Source organism: Lytechinus variegatus, chromosome 11 (assembly GCF_018143015.1).
Source record: "Lytechinus variegatus isolate NC3 chromosome 11, Lvar_3.0, whole genome shotgun sequence".
In the NCBI taxonomy this organism is placed as follows: domain Eukaryota; kingdom Metazoa; phylum Echinodermata; class Echinoidea; order Temnopleuroida; family Toxopneustidae; genus Lytechinus; species Lytechinus variegatus.
In genome coordinates, this window is record NC_054750.1 from 32,462,563 (window position 1) to 32,489,027 (window position 26,465).

A 26,465-nucleotide genomic window follows, 5' to 3' on the forward strand; every position below is an offset into this window, starting at 1 on the left:
CAATGAATGAACCAAGTGACCCACAGGGGCCAAGGTCCTGGACTATCTAATGTAATCCCTAGTCCAGGAATGGGTCAAGGGCACCCACGCTCCTTGTGGAGTCTGCAGTTGGACTACATCAAAATGGAATAGAATCATACACCAAGCAATAATGCACTATTCCAAGAGACGGTCAACCCATGTTGGAGCAAGGTTTCAAACAACATGTTCACAAGTGTACAATTGAGGTCTGGTGGTGAAAGTTGAAGCACAAAGCCCCCCCCCCTAGTCTGAGGCTAATTGATTGGTCATAGCTTCATTTCAATGACTGATGGCATTCATTATTCAACGTGTGGAAAAGGGTATAGTGGCCCATAATGCAAATATAACAGGTTTTGGCATCTGAATTAAAACCAATAAAATAATAGGGCCTAAATGATATCCCTGATAATAGAAAGTGGTTAACACTGATAAAAAATCATGATACCACAGAAACATCACAAAAGACTGAACAGCGAATCAAAATCAAGGATCAAATGGCAGTCAACATTGGATGGCAATTGAAAAGTTGCCACAATAGCAACATTTTATGAAATGCGGCCCCAGAAATGGTTTCTGACCATATACATGTACATCATGAAACAGGCGACAAGGTAAAGCATTCCAGGAACCTGTTTTGTTTCATAAAACTTGTTATGTTATAATGACGAGTTTGCGATAATAGTTAAAAGCTACTGAAATCATTCCATTTGATTGGCTGATAGTAAAAATTGTGACATAGAAATTAGTCTTTATTAAATGGGTCACAGGAATAGTTTCCTGGACCAAGTGGTTTGGTAATGGTTCAGGTGGTTGCTTCCTGAAGACCTGGATTGCTCCATGTGTACACATTACCATCAGGAGCAGATCGGTCCTAGAATTCAACTCTGAACGGGGTCCGAGTGTTTTGAGGTGTGAATTCTGAGGAAGAAAACTCATTTCACTTTCTCACTTCTGGTCAATACAAGCTGACCACCTACCTTGATCAGGAGTGACCAATGACTGTAATCAAGCCTTCCCACTGACCAGAGAGAGCCATTCAATGATAGGGGGCTGGAGGGGGACATAATAGGCCCTCTTACAATGGCCAAGCAGAAGAGCTCACTCGGCCTAGGGAGCAAATAATTACCGTGTCAATTAAAGAGGGAAACACAAATACGGATGAATGCAGGGGCCATTGTCGGAGGGGCTCAGAGAAGCCCCTTAGAATCGATCTTCGTTCAATATGGGAAATCCTCTCTGAGAAAAATCAATGGGGTGTATACCTCTAATGTTAACTCCATAGTTGCTTTGCTGTCAGTAGAACAAATCTTACATAATCTTATTCCAGCAAGGAATGGAGAACGGGGTGTAAATGTAGGATAAACAACGAGGATTGATGGCCAACTCCAAGATGGGAAGCGCTGGTAGTGATGCGTGGTTGTCATAAGGAAAGAAACATTTATCATTAGGCGGTGCTGCCCCAGCCCGAGTTTGCTCTATCTAGGGATTTTAGCCGGAACGGACCTCTTCGTGATTAATCTCGAGATTCAAGAAACCCCCGTCTCCACCATCGCAAGAAGAGCGATTCCTGCTCGTGCAAGGCATCGATGCATTATGGTCTGACGCTGTGAATAAATAATCCCGAGTGCGTCTGCACCTGTGAATTAGCGGGATAATTCGTAAATAGCGTGCTATTTTTGCAAAAAAATCCCAAGTTGACTTGGGATTGAAATCACGAGATTAATCCTACGAACTAGCGCGACAATCGCATCTCCATTACAAATAATCTTGTGATTGTTCAAATCAAGATAATTTGCCCGATCAACAATAGCGCGCTAATTTGAAAACTTGGGCTGGTGCAGACTGCCCTATTGTGTTTGGCAAGTTTGGATGATTGCTTCTGGTGCACAGACAAAACTTTAAAATCGGACTGTCCTTTTACACTCATACCCTTTTTACACAGGATTTTCTTAGCCCCAGACTATCGCTAATCCTGTACTCTCCTTAACCCCGTACTATTTTAAAAATAAAAATATCACTATTTGCTCACAGATTTTATAATGAATAATCTAGTAAAATAATCGACTGTCCTCTACATTGTTGACCCTCATTGTCACTTTTCAGGCTTTCAATTTTCTATAAAAAAAGACCATTTTTAATTGACCCTAATGACCTTTGACCTTAATTATGTGATATAAAACTTTAACAAAATGATCAGTGATGCTTGATTGTCCATGTGACCAAGTTTCATAGGACAGATCCATTACTTTCAAAAGTTATAACATTTCAAAAAAAGTTCACCTCACAACATGGTCAGATTTCATTGACCTAAAATTACCTTTGGTCTTCATCATGTGACCTGGAAATTGTGCAAAATTATCAGCGAAACTTGATTACCCTATGTATGTCAAAGTTTCATGAAATAGATCCATAAAAATTATTTTAGAAGTTCTGACATTTCAAAAAAATATCCCAACATGGTCTAAGTTCATTGACCCATCTTTGACCTTAATCATGTGACCTAAAACTCATGCTGACGATATGTGATGCTTAATTACTCTTTATGTCCAAGTTTTATGAACTAGATCCCAACAAAGTGAAGACATTTCAAAAACTTAACCTTGAACCTTTTGGTTCAGATTTCAGTGTTGAACCCCAACATGGTCAAAGTTCATTGACCCTAACATGACTTATGAATTCAGTCATGTAATCCTTTTTCCAAGTTTCATGAAATAATCCAAATATGATATTTAAAAAAATTCAACCTTGGTTAAGATTTCAATCTCTTTTTTTGTATTTATATGTTTAATTGGGTCAATACAGACCAAGTATAAACAAAAATAAGAAACCAAACATAATCAAATTATTTACATTAAAAAAATCATTAGAAAAAAAAAATATATATATATAATTAAATTTCAATCTTGATTATGTTGCTGCCGCCGTCAGAAAACAACGCTTACAGTCCCGCTCTGCCATGCAGGTGAGACAAATACACGTGTAGCAAGATTCACTGTGATATACTTGGCATAGAGACCTATTAACTATTATGCCTATAATTCTTATAAAGGACAGAGTGTATATCTGGTCTGAAAAGGGGGATGTGGTCCAGGTGCCACTTCATTATGTATATGTAACTGCAGGTAGCAGATCTACAAACTTTTATAAAGTAAAGGAGTACGGAATGACGGAAGTGGACTGATAGTTGGGCCGAGGTTCCAGAACCAGAGTAAAGTATGGATGTACCAACTGGCACCAATGGTTTGTACAAAGTTCAAACCATTTTAAAGGGGGAAAAAGTTACAGAAGTGGACTAAAAGTGGGATGTGGTCCGAGAGCCACTGTAATATCCATTGCCAGCAGACCTAACGAACCCGGGCCTACAATTACAAACGGTTGTAAAGGGGGGCAGAGTAACGGAGGTGGTCTGAAAGAGGGGCTATAGTGCACCCCTGAATGGCAGAGTGAATAGCAGACAAGGGGAATTCAGGACGAATGAATAGAGGCAGATTGTGACAGGGGTCTACGGAACAAAAGATGCAAGACACCTCATTCTCTGACATCACATTCCATAAGACTGCTTGGTCATCTTCTCCGCAAACACAAGAGGGAGGGGTTCTTCTTATTAAAAAAAGTTGTTGACGTTTTGAGGGAAGTGGGTGAAACACTATGGTCAAAAACAAGGCAAATTCGGTTGAGTCTCCAATTTGCCTAAAGCCAGCTCATTTCAACGGTTAAAATAGAAATGCACAGAAAAGCTGTACTAAAAAAGTTATGAACATGTATTAAAAAAACTTTTTGAAAGTGTACAATTTATATGAATGATATATAATACTGGCAAGACAGTAATTGGAGGTGGAAAAAAGTAATATTCTTGAAATATTAATAGTTACATTATTAAGCAAAGTGACAGAGAATTAAGAAAGTTTTCACTTTAATTTAAAATCTGACAGAAGAGCAAATTCTTTTTATTTTATTCTCTCAAACAGGAATGTGCATTGAAGATTGCCCTTTTGGCTAGGCTGTGTGATCAAAAGGTCGAGGCCACCATTTTCCACTATATACTCAGTTATGTAACGGCCAGTGTGCAAGTGTGTAGGCCGGGCTTCATACCAGTTTGTGAATGGGACTGTTTCGACAATAATTGTAATGATTCAAACCCCATAGGCATAGCAGAGCGAGGGCCAGGAGAGGGGGCTGGCTGGAATTTGTGGAAAGTGAATAGCTCGTGGCTCGCCTGTTAGACTTTGTAGGCAAATAATAAAATGGTTTATTTTTAACTGGTCTAATGCCAATTCGTCCAATTACCATCTTGTCAACTGTCATTTGGTCTACCATCGGTTAGCCCACTATCCACATGGTCTTATAGCCATTCTGTCCATTCACCTACATGTTATAATTAGATTTGGTTGCAAATATTTTTTCTTTACTTTGCAATACTAATTTTCATATCATTTACAACTATTACAAGACCATTACACCTCGAATGTACATGTAGTTTTATCACTCTGTGGCAACCCTAAAAAAAGTTCTTTTACAAACAACTCGAGCATTTTAAAAAATTTCTAAGAATACATGGTGGCAAGGGGGGGGGGCTACATTCCTAACATTCTATATTCCTTCTTTTTTTTCTTTTCTTTGGACCATGTCCCATGTTTATGTTTTCTTGTATTAAAGTAGCAGGTTGAGTGGAAGATAACTGGCTTACATTGCACCGGAATGGGATTATGTTCTTCAAAAAAACTGTTGTTTTTGTCTCAGATGCAACTGATGACCTCCAAACAAAATGTTCAGTTCAATAAGTCTAGCCTCTCATCCAGGAAACATGGAGTTGATTGCCAAACAAAGTGAAATGAATGCTGAACGAAAAACCCTCGCGCGGTCATTTTTTTTGTGATGATTGATGACATTTTATTAATAAAATAATGGCTATCCTGATGATCAATCTTCAAGAATTCATGACAATTTTTTGATCACTTCTTCTATCAACTCCTGGCTATAATCTTGGCTTCAAGTCCTACCTAAGAGGCTGCAGTCAAATGGCAGAAATTTAGAGCCAAGTAAAAACTCAAGTACAAATGTGGACTTGGAAATACATTTAACAGAATGTTATAAAAAAAAATCTTATTTACTTACTACTTCATTTTAAAAAAATAGGCTAGTACTACTGAACATTCACACGGCACCCAATAATTCAGGTGAAAATGAGATTCCCAAAAATGAAAGTTACACTAAATGATAAGTTATTCATGTTTTTCCAACAATACCACAAAAGTAACACAGCAACAACACTAATACCCTTGTGGAATTGTTGGATGGATGGATGGAAGGATAGATAATGAAAAACTGATGATTTATCTTTTTCACCCAATGAAAAACCTTTTGATTTGAAAGTTAAACTAGCCCAGTCACCTTTTATGAAATAGATTGGTAACTTTTGACCGAGTCAATGTATTATTTAAATTTTAAAAACTCCACCTTTTCTCCTGAAAATTCTAGATTTTGGGCCATATTTCTTCCTTTCCTTCAAGATCTATGAAGGCAGCTCGGCCCTATTCTACAATACATTATTTGGATGCCATCTTCTACCAATCTGCTGTATTGAGATAAACAAAACTAATTCATCACATTTCCCTTCAATCAGAAAACACCAGCATTGTTTGACAGGGCCACTCATGGATAAACAGTGTTCAAGAAGGGGGAGTGGGCCTGTTCACATTTGGCAAGATGTCATGGAAAGCGCAGGGGGTTAAACGCACTTAGAATTCATATTATTATCAAGTAACACAACTGTTCACTATAGAATCAATATCACAGACTATTTATCATATTTTCTACCCCTCCCCTTCTCCCCATAAAAAATGTATTCATCGTAATCGCCATCATCACCATCAACCTCACCATAACTTCAACAGGCTCGTACCATCATCACTATCATCAAATTTCTCCAGCTTCATCATAATCATCATTACCACATCATCATTATCATCATTACCACATCATCATTATCATCATCACAATAATCATAATGATCATCATCATTACCAAATCATCATCATCGTCATCACTATTATCATCATCAAGACCATCGTCATAATCATCACCATCACCATCATCATCATCATCATCACCTTCTTTATCACCAACACTACCACCATCACCATGATCATCATAATCGTCCTCATCATCACCACTACCACCACCACCGTCCACCACCATCATTAACATCATCATCAATTTCAACGTCATCATCACCTGTACTATCTTAAATTTTCATCATAAACATATTGTAATTTTCAGAGTTTTTTTAAAGGCCTACTGCCAACAATAGTAAAGGTGACTGCCTATGCCGAGCTTGTGGAATTCAAATCAAATTTTGGGAGTACCCAACAAGTTCACTGGCACATGTGAACACAGTTATGGTGAATAAGCTCAAATGCAGCACCCCTAAGAAAATAAACTTGGCAGAGGCCATACTTTATAGCCTTCTGGTGCCCCTCTAGTCATGACTACCAGATGCCAATGCCAGAACATCCTATTGTGTCCCATGGGGGTGGGCAGGTTGAGCAGAGAGGGTGGGGGTCAGAAAATGGTGTTAATAGATCACAGGGAAAGAGACCTTTGGTCCTACATAAAACCAGATCAAGATCAAAGAGCTTTTTTTAGAAATGCGTGCAAGTGTTTTACAAAATCAACCCTGTACAGCACTTCGCGCTTATTAGTCCTTCGATTTTTATAAAGTTGTACATATTAACAGCCAAAACATGGTGGATCACAATTTCACAAAATTATAATCTTTGCCAAAGAAAGACAAGAACAAGCCTCAGAAAATATAACAGCAGTTTAATCTTTTTGATATTCCACCAGTTTCCTTTTCCAAATAAGTTCTACTTTGAGATGGGTTTCATAAAGAGTGACTGCACAATATCTAGAAAACAAAAAAAAAATGGTCTCAGTGGGTATATGGTCTGAGGATTTAAAAGAGAATGAACAAAAAAGATCACGGTTGCAACCATGGAGGGAAGTCAAGACCATGATACTGCTAGAAAAATAAAAAGAGTTTCTTGAGTGGGAGATGTCAGCCATTCTGTACACAAAGCTTGGGGCATTGTTTTTCCAGCCCTCCTGTTAGGAGAACCAACAGAAACAGGAAGACTTCAGTGACAGTGAACTTATAGGGGTGTTAAAATTATTAGCAGAACCAAGCCAAAGCCACCTCAAACCATTCAAAAGATTGTTTTTAACCTTCTTAGTTATAACAGTGGGATCCACAGATATAAGAAGACAGAATTAGCGCAGATGCAAAACAAGGATGTGATTTTTAAAAAGCTGATCAGAGAAACGCAAGACAGGACTTTCAAAATTTGTGCTTGACCTTGGCCATTTAAAACCTAAAAACCCCTCTAATTTCCATGCATCAAAAATTTTGCTCAATATTGTACTGACCAGCTCTTTCTAGGGTCCTCTTTTAGTTCATTATTTATCGTAATCCAATATATATTTCTCCTATCTCCAGAAACCATCTCTCTACAAAATGTTAGAATTTACTGCAAACATTGTGAGAGGAAATATAATTAATATAAATAGAAGTCTCTTCTCCCCATCTTCTACCAATTACCAGTACCATATCATCTGAACTTTCCTCCTTATTCTTCCTCTCACTCTATCTTACTCCCTCTCTCCCTTCATCTCTGTCTCTCCCCCCACCACCCTTCCTCTACCCCCAGCTCCATCTCTCCCCGCTCCCATCACCTCTCCCTCTCCCATCCTCTATCTCTGCACCCTTGAACTTCTACCCAATATATACACACTCGCCCAACAAACCGGGGACCACACAAACACAAACCCCGCTGTACCTTTAGCCCACAGCCCGGGCGATGAGAGACAAAACCTCTTCCGAGAGCAAGAAGAGACAGGGGGTGAGAGGAGAACTTCATGAAGTTCATTATCAGCCCCACCAACAACAAAATAAGAGCATGCAGGGAAGCCGAGGCGATGTTATTTTAGTTGGAGGGAACAGCGTGGAGGCTGTAATGGAGTTCTGAAGCACAAGAAAGGGGGCACTCCTCTTCTTTGCATGAATATATAGGGGGTTAAAAACACACAGATCATGGAGCACTGATAAAAAACTCAAGTGATCATCCAAAAAATGATCATGTGTATCATGCCTTTCTGGAACTTCCTTGAAGTAATGACAAAGTTTGCATTTGGAAAAAAGGAGTTTCCTCAAGATTACTATAGGCTATACATAGCAATCTACCTTTTATTCCTCTCAGGTACATTTCATTATTCCTCTCAACTCGGAAAGGAACAATTTTGTAATTCAACTGAAATTAATCAAAGAGAAATATGAACACATATTGGCATTCTGAAAAATATCAATACTCATGAGGTCATTTTCAAACCATCATCGAGAAGAGAACCATATTTTTCTACATCCATATCAACAACTTACTACATGTAGACCAATGCCATGGTCAAGTGGTTATTGATCGAAAAACTGCAATGATCTGGGCCCTGTCTTAAAGAGTTATGACTGATCTAATCAATTACAACCATGAAAAGCAGCAACATCAAAATTAAAAAAAGGATGTTTGTTCAAAATAATTTCTAGATATGATAAATCAATACATTCATTGTTTTTCTTGAAAATTCAGTGTGCTTCTCTTTGTTCACAAAGTACGTAGTGCAAATTTTCTAAAGAAAAATTGTAACATTGATGGGATTTCCATATAGCTGATGTTGACTGGATCAATCAGAACTCTTTACAAGATGGACCCAGGTGTAAATTACGATTCATGGCACAAAGCCTCTACAGTCTTAAACACACAGACACAAGAACTTAGCAAGAAGAGAGCATTCCATAAGAGGTTGTTTCCCTTTATCTGGTTTTCATACGTCATACACTGTCAAAAATGGTGTATTTTGAAGGTGAGAATGGGTTCCATTCTCATCCCCTGCACCCTAAACCCCTCAAACAATGGGGGATAGGCTGGGAATAAGATTACCAAACAGCCTGCACAACAAAACAAGGATCATCTCCTATAATGACCAGGACCACCACAAAGTCCTCAGTATATGGGACTAAAGACAGCCATTCATTTGCCATACATGTAGGTAAAGTTGGCACTGGATAGTGTAAGGGCTAAGCTAAGCATATCATGAATGAAACAGCCAGTGGATTTCACTGATATTGAAAACATAAGTGAAAGTCACTGACCAAAACTTGATGAAATCCTCCTTCAAGTTCAAGTGGTGGGGATAAGCGCAGAAGAGCTGTTAAACCCTTACATGTAACTTAAAAAACAACATAAAATCAAGTTCAATAATTATGAATTATTTTCATTACTTGCAACTTTAATGCATTGTGGGCTGAAAAAAAAAGCCAATTATAAATAATTAAGTTTAACGTAAGATCCTATATGACAGCCTAGGAAAAAAATGTAGGCCTATTTGAAAGTGTCAACCTGAAGTGCGAACTGTCAAAACGTAAAATGTGTAGGCCCTATAGGCCTACTTTATGGCAAAACAAAAGAGTTGAATAGAGAATGAAAGATGGAGATGACATTGACCTTGCCTTCTCAATTGACCTCTTCATTTTATCAACTTGCAAAGCAAATGTACACTAGACCGACATCACCAGAAGGGAATTGTGAGTACGTACATTATAATGGTGGAGTACCGGTACATCAAGTTAAAGAATATTTATATGGCACTTGAGTGAAAGATTGACTGAAATATTCTATTACTGGCATTGTAATTATAGGGGAGCTTAAAAAAAGAGAAGGGCAAAGAAGTGTGTCCAAAGTGCATCTGTCTACCTTATTCAAGCTTATGAAATGTCGAGCATTTCCAAACTTTACAAGAATAAAGAAAAGTTTTGAAAATGACTGCTTAAAAGTGCAATGCAACCTGGGTAATATTTTTTTAATGAAAGGAGAAAGTAGAAAGGACAGAATGGACATGAATTCAAAAGAAATCGGACATAGGCCTATGTATGGCTGTTTGAAAGATGAGATCACCAAAACAATAAAATCTCAAATTTGTAATTATCTTGGGCAAATGTGTCAGAACTTTCTAGAGCTACATTAAAGATGATGGTGATTTGTTACTCATCACAACTGGGATAAGTTTGCCTTAATAAAACACTTTGTCATTTGGACATGGACCTCCACATTAAAATACAGTGCAATTCATCATTTGTAGGTGAGCACCGTGGAATGATGGGGGGGGGTCAACTTAAAACATGGGCTATTATAACTTTAAGGCAAGAAAAAGTAGGAAATTTACAGTAAGACAAAAATTGTTCTAGTTCTGAATAAAGAAACCTGTACATTCACTCTCCCTTTACGAAGCCATAGCTTAACAAACAGGGCTGTCAATATAGTCCTATCTCCCAGCACAAAGTCTATTTTGAAAATAGCATTTGATTGGAGTGAGAACAAATAACATCAAATGGAACAATAACCTGAATGAAAATGGGGAAGAAAAAAACACTATTTCTCCACTGAATGACACCTCGATCATCAAAAGACCAGGCAGTTATTGCCAAATAATCAGGATGCAGCAGAACCCCATCGAAGGAACCAGATAGAAGACCGTTTCGACTATTATTGGGCAAGAAGGGAGTGAATACCTTCGGAGAAAGGAATGAACAGAAAAGTAGACTGGGCTGAAAAGGTTGGAGGCACCATTGCCTATTTGGCCCCTCGTTCGAATTGACTTGCTTTTCAGGTCCCTTTCTTTGACTCTGAAAAGTATGCTAATAGCAGCAATTCTCCACCAGAAATTACAACAATAGAAATAAAGAGATGAGCAGTCACAAGCAACAAGTGCAGCAAACTGTGACAAGTCGAAGGAGCAGGCTAACTCCCCTCCCCTGCGCCCCCCCCCCTAAAAAAAAGAAATGTCCATGATAAAAAGGCTTTCCCCTTGATACTTCATCATAACTTTGCAATTGTATTCATGCATTGCATTTGTAGGTGCAAGAAAGTAAACCTAAATCCATTCAATATTATACTTTTACACAAGTAAGAAGATTCTCCATTAAGACAAGGGTGAAGGGGGTGATGAAGGAGAAAGAGAAGAGGGGGGAGGGGTTGTAAAATAACAAGAAAAGGAGGACATGTATTCTAAAACAGGAATTAAATATCAAGTAATGATAAATCATTTTTTTCAGTAAAATTTGAGGCATTTTCAACATACACAAACTCTAAAAAGCTGCACCCCACTCCTCCCCCCATCCCATCTCTTGTAATGGTTGCGATGGCAGGATGAAAACATTGCTACTATCTCCAAACTGTTTTCAACATGACACAGGAGGAGGTTGTGCGACCATGCCTCCCATAGAAAAACATGAATATTATCATCCAGCTTAGCTTTCATAAACAGCCTACAACCCTGGTCTGATAAATGATAGAGCTTTCCTAAACATGCCACACACGATCATGGTTTTTTCTTTGGTCGGGCACTGGCCCATGCCTGAATAAATAACCAAGAGAAAGTTTGGAGGTGGTGGTGGGTCTAGTATTCTTTTATCCCAGTGCAGGCCAGAAAAGGCCAGGTTGCAATTTCTCATCAATCAAAAATATGGACCAAAAAGTAAATTATGGTACAAAAAAGGATATTACATAGGACAAAGTTAGATAAAATAAGACATATCCTTGATATTACTAATGTTGCTGTTGTGCTGTTGCAGTTTTGTTTCATTATGTTTCAGGTTTTGCTTTGTTTTTTTTTGAGGAAAAATAAGTGTAGGCCCTTATCATCAACAGGTTAATATTCAGAAAAGAGCTACATGTACAAGGCAGAGAGAAATAGGTATCAAAACATAATAATCCCATTATTCATTTGTTCAAGTTTTAATGTTTACAAATAATTTCCAGGATGTTAATATCCAAATGAATAAACAAAAGCCTGTTTAAAGCTCGGATGTTGGCAGTGTGGGGCTTCAAAGTCTTGACTTCCTCAAACTCAAAGAACAACCTCTCGAACGTGAACCAGGGATATTACATGATCTAGCAATACTATAATTCAAAGTATGATTTATGACCAAAAGTCAATGTTAAAGTCTTATGACCAACCAGATGTAGTAGGGTATTACTCTTTCAAAGCTCTGTAATGGATAACAGTTATGCCAACGAAGATATTAACATACGTGTATGTAAGAAGTTGTACTTGTAGTCTTGTACATTATATTAGTTTATGAAGTTGAAAGAGCATCTTTAATTTCTAAAATGTAAGAATCCTCCATGGACTCATCGCAGGAAACATTATCTTCAAGGTAACAAAGTAGGGGGCGACAACAAGGGCAACAGGAACAAGGTCACCGGGAACGATATCAAAACTTTAGGGGGAAATTTTCAAATTTCAAGCATATTTCATTTTAACATCCTTTTAATGCACAAACTCACAATAATCTAGGCTCTGTGTGCCCTATCTGCGTCATAGTCCCGATTCACAACGTCCCAGCAGGGCCGAAGACGCCAAAAAACTTCCCTCAAATTGGCTAGATGATGGCTTAACATGACATACTTATCTCTCGTCTCTACTACTGAACTTTGAGCGAACTACTCTCTTAGTGCTCTCTATCCCAGAAAGTTGTGCCTCTGCCTTTGGTTTTTGGCATGCGTTCCATCTGATCTTTCTGGATCGAAACCCCCAAGACAGGGGCCAAGGAAAGCACTGCAGATTGCATTGGGAAGCACAAATGTCTCTCGCTTAGCTCCTGAACGGACCACTGCGTGGGACCGCTGTCAAAGAGCAGCTGTTAATCTATATTTTTCCACCAGATTTCTCTTGGAGGTACAGGAAAGAATGGTGATAATGGGAGCTTTAACAGGTATTATCAAACCATATGACATGCATACTATACAAATCAAGAAGCATGTTATGTTTACACTTTACAACCAAAGGTTGAAAGACTATACAAACATTTGTGTGTCAGTCAATGAAAGTGGGGGTAAAACTAATAGGAAGTTGAGATACTCTTCTAAAACATCAAAGCGTTCCTTCATTTGTAAAATGAACCTGAATTGTTATAGGCCTACATTTACAAAAAAATCTTGATAAATCTTTGGACAATTGCTAAACGGAAAGTCCAACTCCAACCTGAGAGTAAAATTCATGTTTAATGAGAAAACAAAATATAACGAAGGTTTGGTTCAAATCCCAAAGAATAACAAAGTGAAAGATTCTTTAGGTAATATCACATGCAAGCATGAAGCGACAATTACAATGTACAGTAGGCCCCTGTGTCCTGTGATATTGATATAAAATAATGCAATGTTCTTTCAGAAACAAAAAGATTTCAAAATATAATCATGCACATCTTTTCTGCCTCTATAAGAAAGCTGTTTCCATCGACACTCATCATGAACCATTACAATGGGTATTTACAAATTCATCATTCATAACATTGGGTTGTTTTTAGGCAGTTGCTGCTTGCAATACAAATTATTTCTTAAGATTCAGTGAGGAATTTTCTCCAAACACTCAATAACTTTGATTTCATATTTTCTGTTTTTACTCAAACCATGGACCCTCCATGCTCAAACTAAGAGCAGAACAGGGTGGACTTTTCCCTTTAATAACACACAGCCAGAGGGTATATCACATGTACATTTGTTCAGTAAATGCAGGGAGTTTGGAGGTAGGGCCTTGACTTGTTTTAACTGCACTTCCATCAGAGGTATTGCCTAATGAAAACACCATCTCTGAAAGGGTCCATTGTTTTGCAGGGGTTTCAGTTATCAAGGTCAGACTACTTCAAGAATGGCCATAAATTCCTGCATTATTTAATGGATGTCCATTTCAGAATACCTTTTCTGTGGGGTAATAGGGTAACTGTGACTGCCACACTTGTTTGGAGAAGGGGCCCATGCAGTTGGTTTGGTTCTTTTTTGTACAACTACAAGGAATCATGTGTCTTTTCTGAGACAGAATTTTCTGAAGCTTCTTAAAGATTTCCAAGAATGTGATGTCACCTGTTCATGCAGGTAATATAAGAACATACAAGTATGCTTTTTGGAAAGTGGTGCAATGGAAATTTGGAAGTAGGACATATTTACTTAACTCCTCTTGAGATGAAGGTGTAGGGCCTATATACTTTTAAAGACTAAGATCAATTTTAAACTAATGAACCTCTCCCTCTCATTTAAAGTAAAAAAGCAGAGGGAACTAAAATACAAGATACCATGCAATACCAATGGCAAAGCGGACATTGTAGAATCACAAATAGCAATAACCAGCTCAAAGATCAATTACCATCAATGCTTCGAGCAAGGCAGCATAATCTAATCATTTTCAGTTTGTCAGTGTCACTGCAAAACTGTAGTCATTACAAATGTCAACACTGAAATTACAAGTTTTACGCCATTTAATGTTTATTTCCGTAGAGCCCAAGATACATGTAGGGGTCTCTCCCATAGAACAACATACCTCTGCATCATCTCCTTTGTTTGTTTTCATTAAAACAGAAACAGGTGTGGGGCCTGTTTAGCACTACATAATATTGAAGAAAATGTTTGCAATGTACTTTCAAGTCAAAGTTCATCTACAGTGCTGAACATGATATCATTCTTAAAGTTTGAGGAGTCTTCCCGGCCTTCCTGTAATTCAAACTCGCTCCTCTCCCCATTCTAAATTCATCTCGACACAGGCCATGGTGTCGTGCCGCTTCAAAATGTTCACTCACCGACAAGAAAGAGAGTCTCTAAAGAGGGCTAAAATAATCTCACCCTAATGCAATTTGGGAGCACCTCGCATCTCCACAATCGGAAAGGGTTCACACTTGTGGATAATTCGCTATTTTGGGATCAAACCGTCAAGGATGCTTGGGGAAATTGTCATTTGATATCAGAAGAAAATGTCTGCACGAATAGCTATTAATGTCGATCATCAGTGCTTTGAGAACGACTCCAAACAGATTCTTGACAAGGTAGATCTGAAATACATTGTATGTGTAACTCACAGATCTATGTGACCTTGAACTTTTGGTCAGTGACCCCATGATCTCTCAAGGTCATTGTGCCTCCTATTTGACATTCAACCTTTGACCTTATGTCATGAAACCCTAATCTCATTGCAGGTATTAAAAAGGTATTAAAAATCTAAGTTTGATTAAACTTCAGTTCAAGCATTTCCTGCATGCATGGTTTTAAAATGAGTCAGTGGGGCTGACCAGCCGACCTTGAACCTTTGATCTCATAACCCATACAAGTCACCTTCACTGGTAAATAGGGAGTAGGGACAATGCAAAAGAAGTTTGCACAGATGGATGGATGGACAGACAGATGCCTGACAAGTGGACACAGACTAAGGATGGTACACTGGACAACCTGGGGCGAGTTTCTGAAAGCACCTTGTCAGGAACTTTCACTAACATTATTTGCTTTGGGCCAATCAGATTTATAAATTTCCATAGCTTATACAAATAGACTAGTCAGAGCACTATTGAGCGAATATTTGCTTCTTCAAGAAATGCTCCCTGAAAACAAGCCTTGAAGATGTCGAGAATCCTATCTAATATGCTGTAGCATTTAGTTTTAGTGCATTGTTGCGAAGTCAGGCAAGGCACCCGTACAAAAAGGAAAAAAATTGTCATTTGAAGTTTTGACACACACAAAAAAATCAAGGAATAATATCACCCCTTGAATGAGTGTGCATGTGCATATAAACACGGCTTTGGGAAGTGTTCAGGCGGACTCCACTCCTCGGTGGGGGGTGTCTTTTCAGCAAGGTTTTATTGGACAGAATTGTGCTCCCATCAGGAGTTTGTGAACATTCTAGGGCACAGGAATTTTACAATTTACTTCCAAAGTGTACTTCTTAAAGGTAAGGATCAACCAAGCTGGAAAGTTGAAATGGTTCGCGAATAAATCCAGTTCTCACTCAACAGCTTACAAATGAAGCACTAGTTATCTCCAAGTAATGTAGAATCTTCACAAAATCAAATGCCAATAAAATTTTGTAGCCAAAGGAAACTGAAGTCATTTTTTAAAGAAAGGGTCATGGGTTATATCCATCTTTTACACTATTAGTTCTGAAATTAATTCCATGTTTCAAAGCAGAGATGTAGGCATATGTAGCCCAATGCCTCAAATATGACTCAATATTTTTTTATTTAAACGTACTAATTCATCTCTATCCCAAATAAACCTCAGAGAACTTTGAGAACATCATAATCGTCAAAAGAAGTAAATTGATGTCCTTACAATTAGCCAAGGATGAATGTGGTTAGAAATCAACTAATTTCACGCAGTCAAAGTAAGCTTTTGTCATCACCAAATCAGTAACTACAGATCCGCCGCCGATGTAACCTTGTTCTGCTCTAACACACCTCTACACAATCTCCCATCCGTTTAGATTGCATTCAACGACTCTGAAACATGTTAGAGAATCGGTGAAACATTTATGTACACACCAGTCTTCTTGGTGGGATTAAAAACACTCGCTATGAATCTTGTCTAATTGTCTGACCGGAGAGATAGACCACCTCTTTGTAAATCTCAAAGACATTCCAACAGCCGGAAAAATGCCATCCCCGCATTTGACGCAAACCTCCTTTCCCCCTGTGCTATGTAGTATTGGAGTATTCATTCGATGAAAGGGTAAATAAAGAATGACTATTTTTTCTCAAGGATGTCCAACAATAGGGACAGACTGCATTCATTGAGACCGCACATGAACAGGGATAGATTAATACAATTCATCACATTTCATACAATCATGCGCATAATATAGGTCCTCTATCGCAATTTGTGCACTGAACTGCTTTTTGAATGAGGGAGGGTCGATCTCAGTAAACAAACTTCGCAACCGAATGCTAAAAATATTATTACAAATTTACATATTGTCATCAGAGAGGCCATCAATACGGATGTTAGCCTGATATACAGTTAGTTATCAACTTTTCTTTTCATCCTCAGAGGCTTTGAGAGCGAGGAAAGAGTCGACAAAAAAAAATGGGCTCTACCAATTTCCTGAGGGTCAGTTTGCATAGTTTTGACAAATAAAAAAAGTTTGAATTTCTTGTCAGGAGAAATAAATTATAGGTAGGATGGTATATCAAATCAAAGATATGAAATCATCTTTTTCACTTCAACTGAGTTCAACAATATAAAAACCTTTTTTGACCTCTTTGATACATGATAAATCAAATAAAACTCAAAGAACAACCTCTCGAACATGAACCAGGGATATTACATGATCTAGCAATACTATAATTCAAAGTAGGCCCGTTTTGAAAGTCCATTTTTGATGCACGTGTACACGGCGTGTTTTTCGGTCGTGTACACGTGTACACGTTGTAAACACTGTGAGAGCGAGTTCTGTTTTCATGTCGACACGGACCCGAATCAATATGTCATAAAAAGGGGTCTATATAGCCTAAGTCACGGTTTTAAAGCTTACCTGAGAAGTTTGAAGTATCAATCCACAAAAATTCGTGCAAATTAAAAGTTTACTCGGCTTAGCAGCGCATTAAATTAATAAAGAATGCAAAAGAAAATCAGTGCAGGGCCCTAGCTATCGCCGACGCTCGGTGGATGCGCATTTTGTATACTGTACCGTACATGCATGCACAGATCGCTGCAGAATAAGTGTAACTGAAGTTATCGATTAATTTTCATTATTATGTTGCCAATTTGAAGAGCGTTTGTTTGTAGGCTTGTGTGCGAGCGTATAACACATAAGTTGTAGCGATGATCGCTATCGCAATTGGTGATTCTCAAATTGACTCTGAGTGTGATTGAGCAACGCTTTCGAGCTTTTGAGACCGGAGCAGACCCATTTCGTGCCGATTTCGTGGTACAAAAACGTGAGTCTCCAGAAAGAATGTGGATTAAATTGGCGATTTTGGAAGTGAACTCACTCTGGATTAATTGAAATATGTTGACATATTAGTAATTAAAACATGTGCAGTGTCTGAGAACTAAGATTTAATGTGAGGCTGTGAGCTTGTTTATGCAGATGCTACCGTGTACACGGTGATGGAATTTAGTACACGTGCACTGACTTGACCGTGCGTGTACACGTGTACCCGAAACGGGCCTAATTCAAAGTATGATTTATGACCAAAAGTCACTGTTAAAGTGTTATGACCAACCAGATGTCCAAGCTTTTTTTTTTAAATAAAAAAATACAAAAGGAATAGTGACTGTGAGTCTGTTGCATTGCTATTTGTATAACTTTGTTCTTTCCATTACATCCACTTTTGATGAAAATTAGTGTAGCTTGTGCTTGTTATTTCTCTCTTTTATTTTTGTAAGCAATTTTCTCATCAAATATCAAATTATTGTGATATTTTGGGCCTCATTGATTAAATTCTCGACAAGTTACATAAACTATGTCAAATCTATCAATCAGTCCCAAGACTATTAAAGCAGATTTGAACATATTCACGAATAATGAACAGGCTCCAAATACAAGCACTGCACTGGTCAGTACAACTTCCTTCCTAACTATGTAGAGCCTAGAGAAGATGAATAAGGGTCTTGGGTGTCAAGAACAAACATCCTACCCCCACACTCCATTTCCACAATTGGTGATCGCCCAACGGAAAGTATTGTAATCTCTGTGTACAGAGCCTCCGTTAACAGGGGATCAGAACGTCTCTACATACATGTACCGCTCTTGGGACGAGTACCACCGCAGCTCACTTTAGGCCTGTTAGCTCAGCTCTTGAGCCAACAATAGAAGGGTCCACACACTTGATCAACTTCCTGAGTGAACTATGGGTGAAGCCAATGGCAGAAAATAAAGAAATGATGGCAATACTAGGAATCTCTTACAATTGATCTCCACTGCAATGGCAGGAAGGGGGACTTCAATTCATTGATAGATATATCTTTCCTATCAGCATACTACTCCATGGTGAATACATGTATTTATCCTATTTCATCAGAATAGGCCTATACACTTCAGTTAAAAGCAGAACTTATTTTAGGATTGGTCAAAATATCCAATGCATTTATCTGACCGACAAAAATGGTCGAAATAAAAAAATTCATTGGTTAACTTTAACTATTTAGAATAGCTAGGAACTGGGTTAATCTATCTTAATTTAATCTATCAGACAAATTTCACCAACAGGTTGGTTAGATCAACCCATTTTAAGGATGTAGGCCTATAAATTATATGAAAAAGATGAGAGCTCAGTGTTGGATGCAAAATTGATCCAATAAATCTCAAAATACAGGAATGCCAAGAACACCATTATTTATCAATTAACAAGAATTAATTATGTCCTTTTCTTTCAAAGTGTTTTCTGAAACTGATGAATAGTATTATATGCTTGGTAATTACTTTGACCAATTTCTTTATTAGGGACAGTGCACATGCATGTATACCGCCTACTAGTTAGGCCTGTATATGAAATTAATTTCTATATTTGAGATTTATTGGATCCATCACAACTGAGACTATAAAATTTCATAATATTCAACCCATTCCATATTTAGATACCACCTGTCAAGGCCAAGGTATAGATAATAGTTTTTTTTCAGCATTTAGATTTTATTTTAAAGAATATGGAAACTTATTAGATTCCATATCTGTATGCCAATAACCTGCTATGTACAAATGTATACTGTCCCATACACCTAATTTTTACTTCTTTAAAGACAACTTGTCTGACATCTACAACATTTTATCGTACAGTTGTAGAGGTTTTTCTTTGAGTAAATGGTTCCTTTAATTGCTAAAATTGTATAAGTACTTGGACTACAAAATAATGATAAAGAAACCATTATGGTATAAGGCAGGTCCATGAAGAAACTAGATTAGAGCAGATACCAACTGCAACAAAATTTGGCCACCTACACTGAATTCTTTGTCTTTGGAATGCATCACCGCCCAAATATGACATTAAAATATGGTGGGAGGAATGCCATAAGAGGGCAAGAAGTCATAGTAAGTAGGCCAAGTTGGACTAAAGGCTATACGGCTGACCGGGTCAGAAGACAGTCGCTGGGTGGGGGAGATTTATAGCCAGAGGAATCGATATGAACTAGTGAATTATCTTTTTAATTGAACATGTAAATTCATAATGTAACATATTTTTTGTGTTTCATGATGATGATCATATTATGAGTGAACTGTTGTGTCATCCAAAAAGTCCAGTCCTATTCTGTACTTTAAACAAACCACTTGAGTTGACACATGGACTATCCTTTATCCAGAAAAATAATGTGTTGTGATGTAGGCCCAGTTCATATAGTCTAACTCTAACACAAATTAGTTCATCTGTTAGCCTACAACAAATGGTCATTAATAAGGTGAAAACTGGTCTGACAATGAAAAATTTCATGGAAGTTTTATAATTGAGGAAACATATTTCTGACATGGAAGAGTCATTTTCATGTCATGTGCTTTCTTTTGAATTTCTGGGGGTGGGGTGGGGTTCAGGGTGCCCTGCCCCATCCTCACGATACGATTCTGAGGCAAAAGAGCCAGGGCAAATAAGGATCAAGTTGTTCAAATAACTTACTTTATCATAAAAAAGTGATGGAATATTATATAGTACACATAACCAATTTGAATTCTGAAACATTCACATTCAAAGTTGAAATTGATAAAAGTTTAATCAAACTTTAACCAAATACATTTCAAAGACCTGTAATTGTACCACAAAATATATCTTCACATTGGTGAAGTACTACAGGTCTACCAATAATAACAAAGTCATCAAGTTAAGATGAAGAAGAAAAAAGTTGAAAGTGAAATCAAGAATGTATTTAATGACCATATTTAAAAATAATTAGGAAATAGAAATCAAATTCACACAGAAAATTAATGCAGATTTTTTTGTTTGAGAGAGAAAACAAAATGAGTATAAGACTTACCTTGCACCCAAAGTTTTTCCACATTTGTTTCTATCTTGGTGAGTTTTAGTCCAACGGCACATGCGCCCAATATAACCAGTCCAAGAAAGAGTGCCTTGCCGCTGTGGATTTGCAGGTAACACCCCAGAGAGAAGAGGAACCCCTGGAGCTTGCTCCGGAGCCACAATGCCGCCTTGTTCCCCTGTGCCTTGCCCTGCAGGATGAGGGCAGGAAACAACAGAAAATGGCTATAAAGGGTGTCATGTGCAAAAAGTTATCAGATCACAGAATTCAAGAACAATTCCCTGGTCAAATACATAATATTACATATCAAGTAAAAATATATTGATTTAGTCCCTAATTTATTCTGTAACTTTGCAGTGCAAACTAAAACAAGTGGAGCGCCTCTGGCAGTCTCGCCTGCACTACACGATTCAATAAAGCAGCAGTGCTGACTTGGAAAACTACAATAAAATAATTATAAAAAAAAACACCATTTATATAATGATATATAATACTGCGTTCATTGACCCTAAAATGACATTTGACCATGATCATGTGACATAAGACTTGAAAGTGATACTTGATCACCCCTATGACCACATTTCATAAAATATATCCATAAACTTAAAAAGTTATGAGGGTAATTCAACAAATACCCCCAACATGACCAAAGTTCATTGGCCTAATATGACCTTTGACCTTGGTCATGTGACCTGAAACTCGCACAAGATGTTCTGTGATACTTGATTACTCTTATGTCCAAGTTTTGATCCAGGTCTGAAAACTTTTTAAGTTATGGTGGTAATTCAATAAATACCCCAATTCGGCCAAAGTTTGTTGACCTTTAATGACCTTTGACCTTGGTCATGTGACCTGAAACTCGCATAGGATGTTCAGTGATACTTGATTAGTCTTATGTCCAAGTTTAATGAACTAGATCCATAAACCTTTAAAGTTATGATAGTAATTCAACAAATACCCCAACTTGGCCAAAGTTCATTGACCCTACCTTTGACCTTGGTCATGTGACCTGAAACTAAGACAGGATCTTCAGTAATACTTGATTAACCGTATGTCCAGGTTTCACGAACTAGTTTCATTTTCCGAAGGACGGACAAGGTTTGCAAACTTTTGGCATCAGTCGGACTTCGAAGATAAAATTATAAGAGCCTCAAACTTTTCTTTTCAAGTTACAAGCGCGGGAGTTGTGAGAAAGTTTTATCAACAAACTCTTGCTACTTCTACATCAGACTTTTCTGGTGGGGGTGCGGGGGGCTTTATACTGCAAGTGGGCCGACAATTTCATTCAACAATATCAGCATGTTTAAAGATTTGCTCTCTTGTGTCTAATAACTACTAGAGAGACGTATTCGATTCAGATATTTGCTATTTTCTTTCAAGGGTTTCTAGTCTCAAAATATAATCAACGCAAATGCTGACATAGCAACACAATAAACCATTTCATGTTCTCTTCTCTTGTACCTTGAGTTTACATTCTTTGTTTGAAAGACCCAAGTTATAGCTGACGCAATGCAAGAATAGTCAATACGGGTCATGTGCGGGTAAAAAAATGAACCATATACACGTAGGTGTGAATGAGAAAATTAACTAAAAAAAAATTATGACTTCCTGAAGGTGAAATTAGATCAGATTAGGGGCTCAACATCTCTTCTTGAACAAATCATTCCCATACCAATTTTCAAACTTGTCATGATGAGTATTGTTAGTGACAAGTTCACAAATCACAAGTTAACATCTCAAACAATATTTTCAAATTATTAATATTTTCAAATTATTAACAATGTGGTCGGATATTCATCATATGGACCTATAATCTTTCATTCTTATCCAGCTCTACCAAGTATTAGACCATCAAACTCAATTTGATAAAAAATATTGCTTTCTTGTTTATAGGATCACGGACAGGTCAACATATTATACATGTAGTATACATACACTTTTGAAAGGCATAATTGAAAAAAAAATCTATAGAAGCACTGAAATCAAAGTATTACAATGGTAATTATTCTTCTCTTCTCCCATTTTGAGTATAAATCATCTTGCAGAATGCAGAGTATATACTTCAATCAAAATAGTCCATTCGGAATCTTAAAAATAGACACATTATAGGCCCTAATATCATCCAAATACTCTTTGCAGATACATTTTCACGTCGGAAAGCTTCTTTTGCACTTCCATATATTTCATCTGTTTAATGGTTATATTCCTCAACAATCATCAAATAGAGTGGAACAAAAATATACCCGATCCACTTGTTTGTAGGCATAGTCTGCATTGCACCAACTAGTTCTTGTTAGCAATTCCTCATATACATAGTCCTCCGGTAATCCAGGCGTCGACAATCTCCCGTCCTGTAATTGAGATAAAAACAAAACAGAATGATCCATTTATTAATCACGGTCGACTTTCAGTTGAGAAACATGATGGATACGCGATCATCCGCTTGGGAAATGGTAAAAGATATCATCCAGCATGTATTGCATGTGCGCCAACGTGCTATATCCGTAATAGGGGGGTTATAGACCACTATTTCCCTATTTCTTGAGAAATGCCTTCTGCAGCCGCGGTTTTAGATTCGGGACCACCCCTGAAGTTTGGTGTAGGAGCCAGGCATGCGTGGACTTTTCAACCCTTTCTGTGATGTGTGTAATCCGAGTGTGTAACACACCATTCGACCACAACAGAACTTTCACTTCCTTGGGGTCCGGACGACGCTAAAACTCCTTAAAAATCCATATTTCCCTCGCGGATGGACGTGTGGAAAGTTGTGATTTACCTCAGAATCCGGTGTGGCAGGTACTGCCCAACGCTCCATATTACGGGATACATAGGTTTCCTGCCACAGTCGTCCACAATGTTTACACGTAAACTCGCATGTTGCAGCGTTGTACGGAAAAGTAAGAATCTCATTCAAACGGGTATCGTCGTTGAGCGGGTACGATTGGCCTCGCTCTCTCTCGTCTGCCGACTTATCACTGTACGGTGCAGTGAGGCAAGTTTCTCTCCACCGCTGCATTCTCGCAGCGCAGCAGGCCCCGCCTCCACCTGTCACTAGCATTACAGCGCTGGGTCAAGCTCGCTGCCTCCCATTGGTCGATTCGAGGACCTCCAATTGTGCCTTCTACAACGTGTGTCATTAGTAGCCTAGCGACGCACACCATCGCAGCCGAAGTCGGGGGAAAGTTCCCGGACCACACACATGGTCTCGGCGTTGGGCCACCCTCTGTACTTCGGGCTGCAACCTCCACAACGGTGCTCTCCGAGAGCAGTGACGGATGGAAAAAGGGATGAAATGGCGCTATTCACTAGTAAATAGCCGTCATGGCATCAACAGAATAGTGAAAAATATCTCACTCTCTGACCATTTTAAACTTTTGTGCGAAAGAATTTCGCAGTAATGTCTTCTATATAGTTCTACTGGACTATGAGCCTGATGGAAGTTCGTGAGGCAGTGGGGTAGATCGGTGTGTGTGTGTGTGAGGGGTGTTACAGTTACGTCTACGGCAAGCACCAAAGTTGAGACCGGAATTATAAATATTTCTATTAAAAAAACCCAATATCAGTCAGTTTTTAGCGCCACTGGGAAGAACAGGTCAAATCGGTGTGACCCTTAAAAGATATCAAGTTTTCAATATAGACACCGATCAAAGCCTAAAATGCTGAACATATACGGCCGAAACCCATTCGTTTAATTTTTCGTCATAATTTGACTTGTGGGGGTTGTTATTCATTTCATTGTTCCCGTTTTTGCTTCAACAATCTCATCAAGATCATGACATGCACCTAAATTGAGCAAATTTCTAGTAGGATAAAAATTAAATCCAACATAATAAACATGACATAACCATGCAGTTGACCACTCTCTGGCCCTGCCAGGCCTCCCATATTGCATGCGGTATGGAATTATTCGTACCGGAAATGGTCAGCCAGCAATGTTGGGGTGGGGGAGTTAATAATACTCCATGATTTTTGTTTTTCGTTGGCCAATCAATCTCAGACTCATTTCTAACCATCATAGCCTATAAATCCCTAACCGCAATAACTTCCATAAATCCTATCCACAATCAGTTCGAACCACATTTACGCAAAAGCCTGTTGTCATCATCTTTTTTATGTTAATATCAAACATGGAACAAATGGTTGTTGTAAATAAAGAGTACCAAAATAATATAGTATTTTGAAATGTGTATACATCCAGTGTCTCTTGATTGTTGATAATGCTCCAGCATTCCTTCTCAGCCAGATGTCCATATGTTGTGTTTATTCATGGAGCTATGCTAGCTCGATGGTTTATTATGCCATTCTCGATTCTACTTTCAGCAACTTGGGTGGCCACCCACCCCCCCCCCCCCCTCTCTCTCTCTCTCTCCCCATCGTGGCGTCAAAGACTGGATAGTAATAGGTCCATGATAGTTCTCTAGGGACTTTCGTAATCGATATGAACATAAGAAATACCTGCAAGTACATCGAGTATTCAATTAAAGGGAAGTTCACCCTGACAAAAACTTTGTTGCAAAAATAGTAGAAAAAATGATAATAAATATTGATGAAGGTTTGAGGAAAATCCACTCAAGATTAAGAAAGTTATCATTTTTTTATTTGTGACGTCATAAACGTTTTTTAATATAGGTAGGTCTGGGGGCTTGGGGCACTGTGCCCAGTAAAAAAAAACGTTCCATGGGGCCCGCATTAACGACCGACACAAATGAAGAAAGACAAAAAAACAGGGAGCAGTGGCGGCATCGGGGGGGGGGACAAAGCATTTGCCCCTCAGTAAGGATCGTCACCCCCCCCCCTCCTACATATTATATTTTGAAAACTAAAAAAAAAATGTATAGTAAATGCTGTAATAATCGACCTACTCAAGCTGTATAGTGCTCCAAAGTAGTATTTTTCACTCTTCAAATTTTGAAAATTTACCTATTTAGTCACTGTCAGCTCCCAACTGTTAGCCACTAAATAAAAAAAAATCTCATTGTTTTGCAAAAAGAAATTTGGGAAAGGGTATGGTTGGCCGCGGTTTTTTCTACCATTTTGCTGTTCTTATTGTTATTGAATATCGCAGCACAGGGTGATCCCAATTGCTTTGTCCGAACACAATCTCAATTTAGCACGAAAATAAAGCAAAGTCATAAAACTTTCCCTTCATCCCCCACGCCCCCCCCCCCCCGCTACAATTCCGAGGAGACAAGTCTTATCGGAGATTTCTGGAACCTTGGTGGATTTTCTTAATCAACCTTGACCGTTCTGCGTACACACACGAGATTTAAATTTATCACGTTATGTGTAGGCTACTACCCCTCTCTCCCCTCTAACTTCCAATAGTTTCAACAATATTTTCACTTATTTATTTTGTCATATTAAAATGATATATGATCTACGCAATGAACTGTGAGTACTGTATCGCCCGATAAAGTACACTCTCATTAAAAATATACATGTATATATATATATATATATATATATATATATATATATATATATATATATATATATATATATATATATATATATATATATATATATATATATATATTGGCACCCACCAAATTTTATATAATTTATAAAAAAAAAAGAATAGAGATTCTTAACCAGCAGTTAGTAAGTACATTTATCATT

The 26,465-nt window shown here is 38.0% G+C and overlaps 1 protein-coding gene across 3 annotated transcripts in view; it reads right to left on the reverse strand.

The window, feature by feature from the left end:
* The window catches only part of LOC121424497 (protein patched homolog 1-like), a 71,351-nt gene that overhangs the window by 30,434 nt on the left and 14,452 nt on the right, over positions 1–26,465 (reverse strand). The window contains exons 1-3 of one of the 3 annotated variants that reach the window (XM_041620205.1): positions 23,623–24,086; positions 23,090–23,197; positions 20,844–21,036 (exon numbers count right to left, since the gene is read on the reverse strand). In XM_041620205.1, coding sequence (XP_041476139.1) covers positions 20,844–21,036; positions 23,090–23,197; positions 23,623–23,904 — 583 coding nt within the window. In that variant the 5' untranslated portion in view covers positions 23,905–24,086. Of the gene's footprint in view, positions 1–20,843; positions 21,037–23,089; positions 23,198–23,514; positions 23,536–23,622; positions 24,087–26,465 lie in introns of those variants that run through there. The other 2 variants (XM_041620207.1, XM_041620206.1) reach the window with 2 other exon arrangements.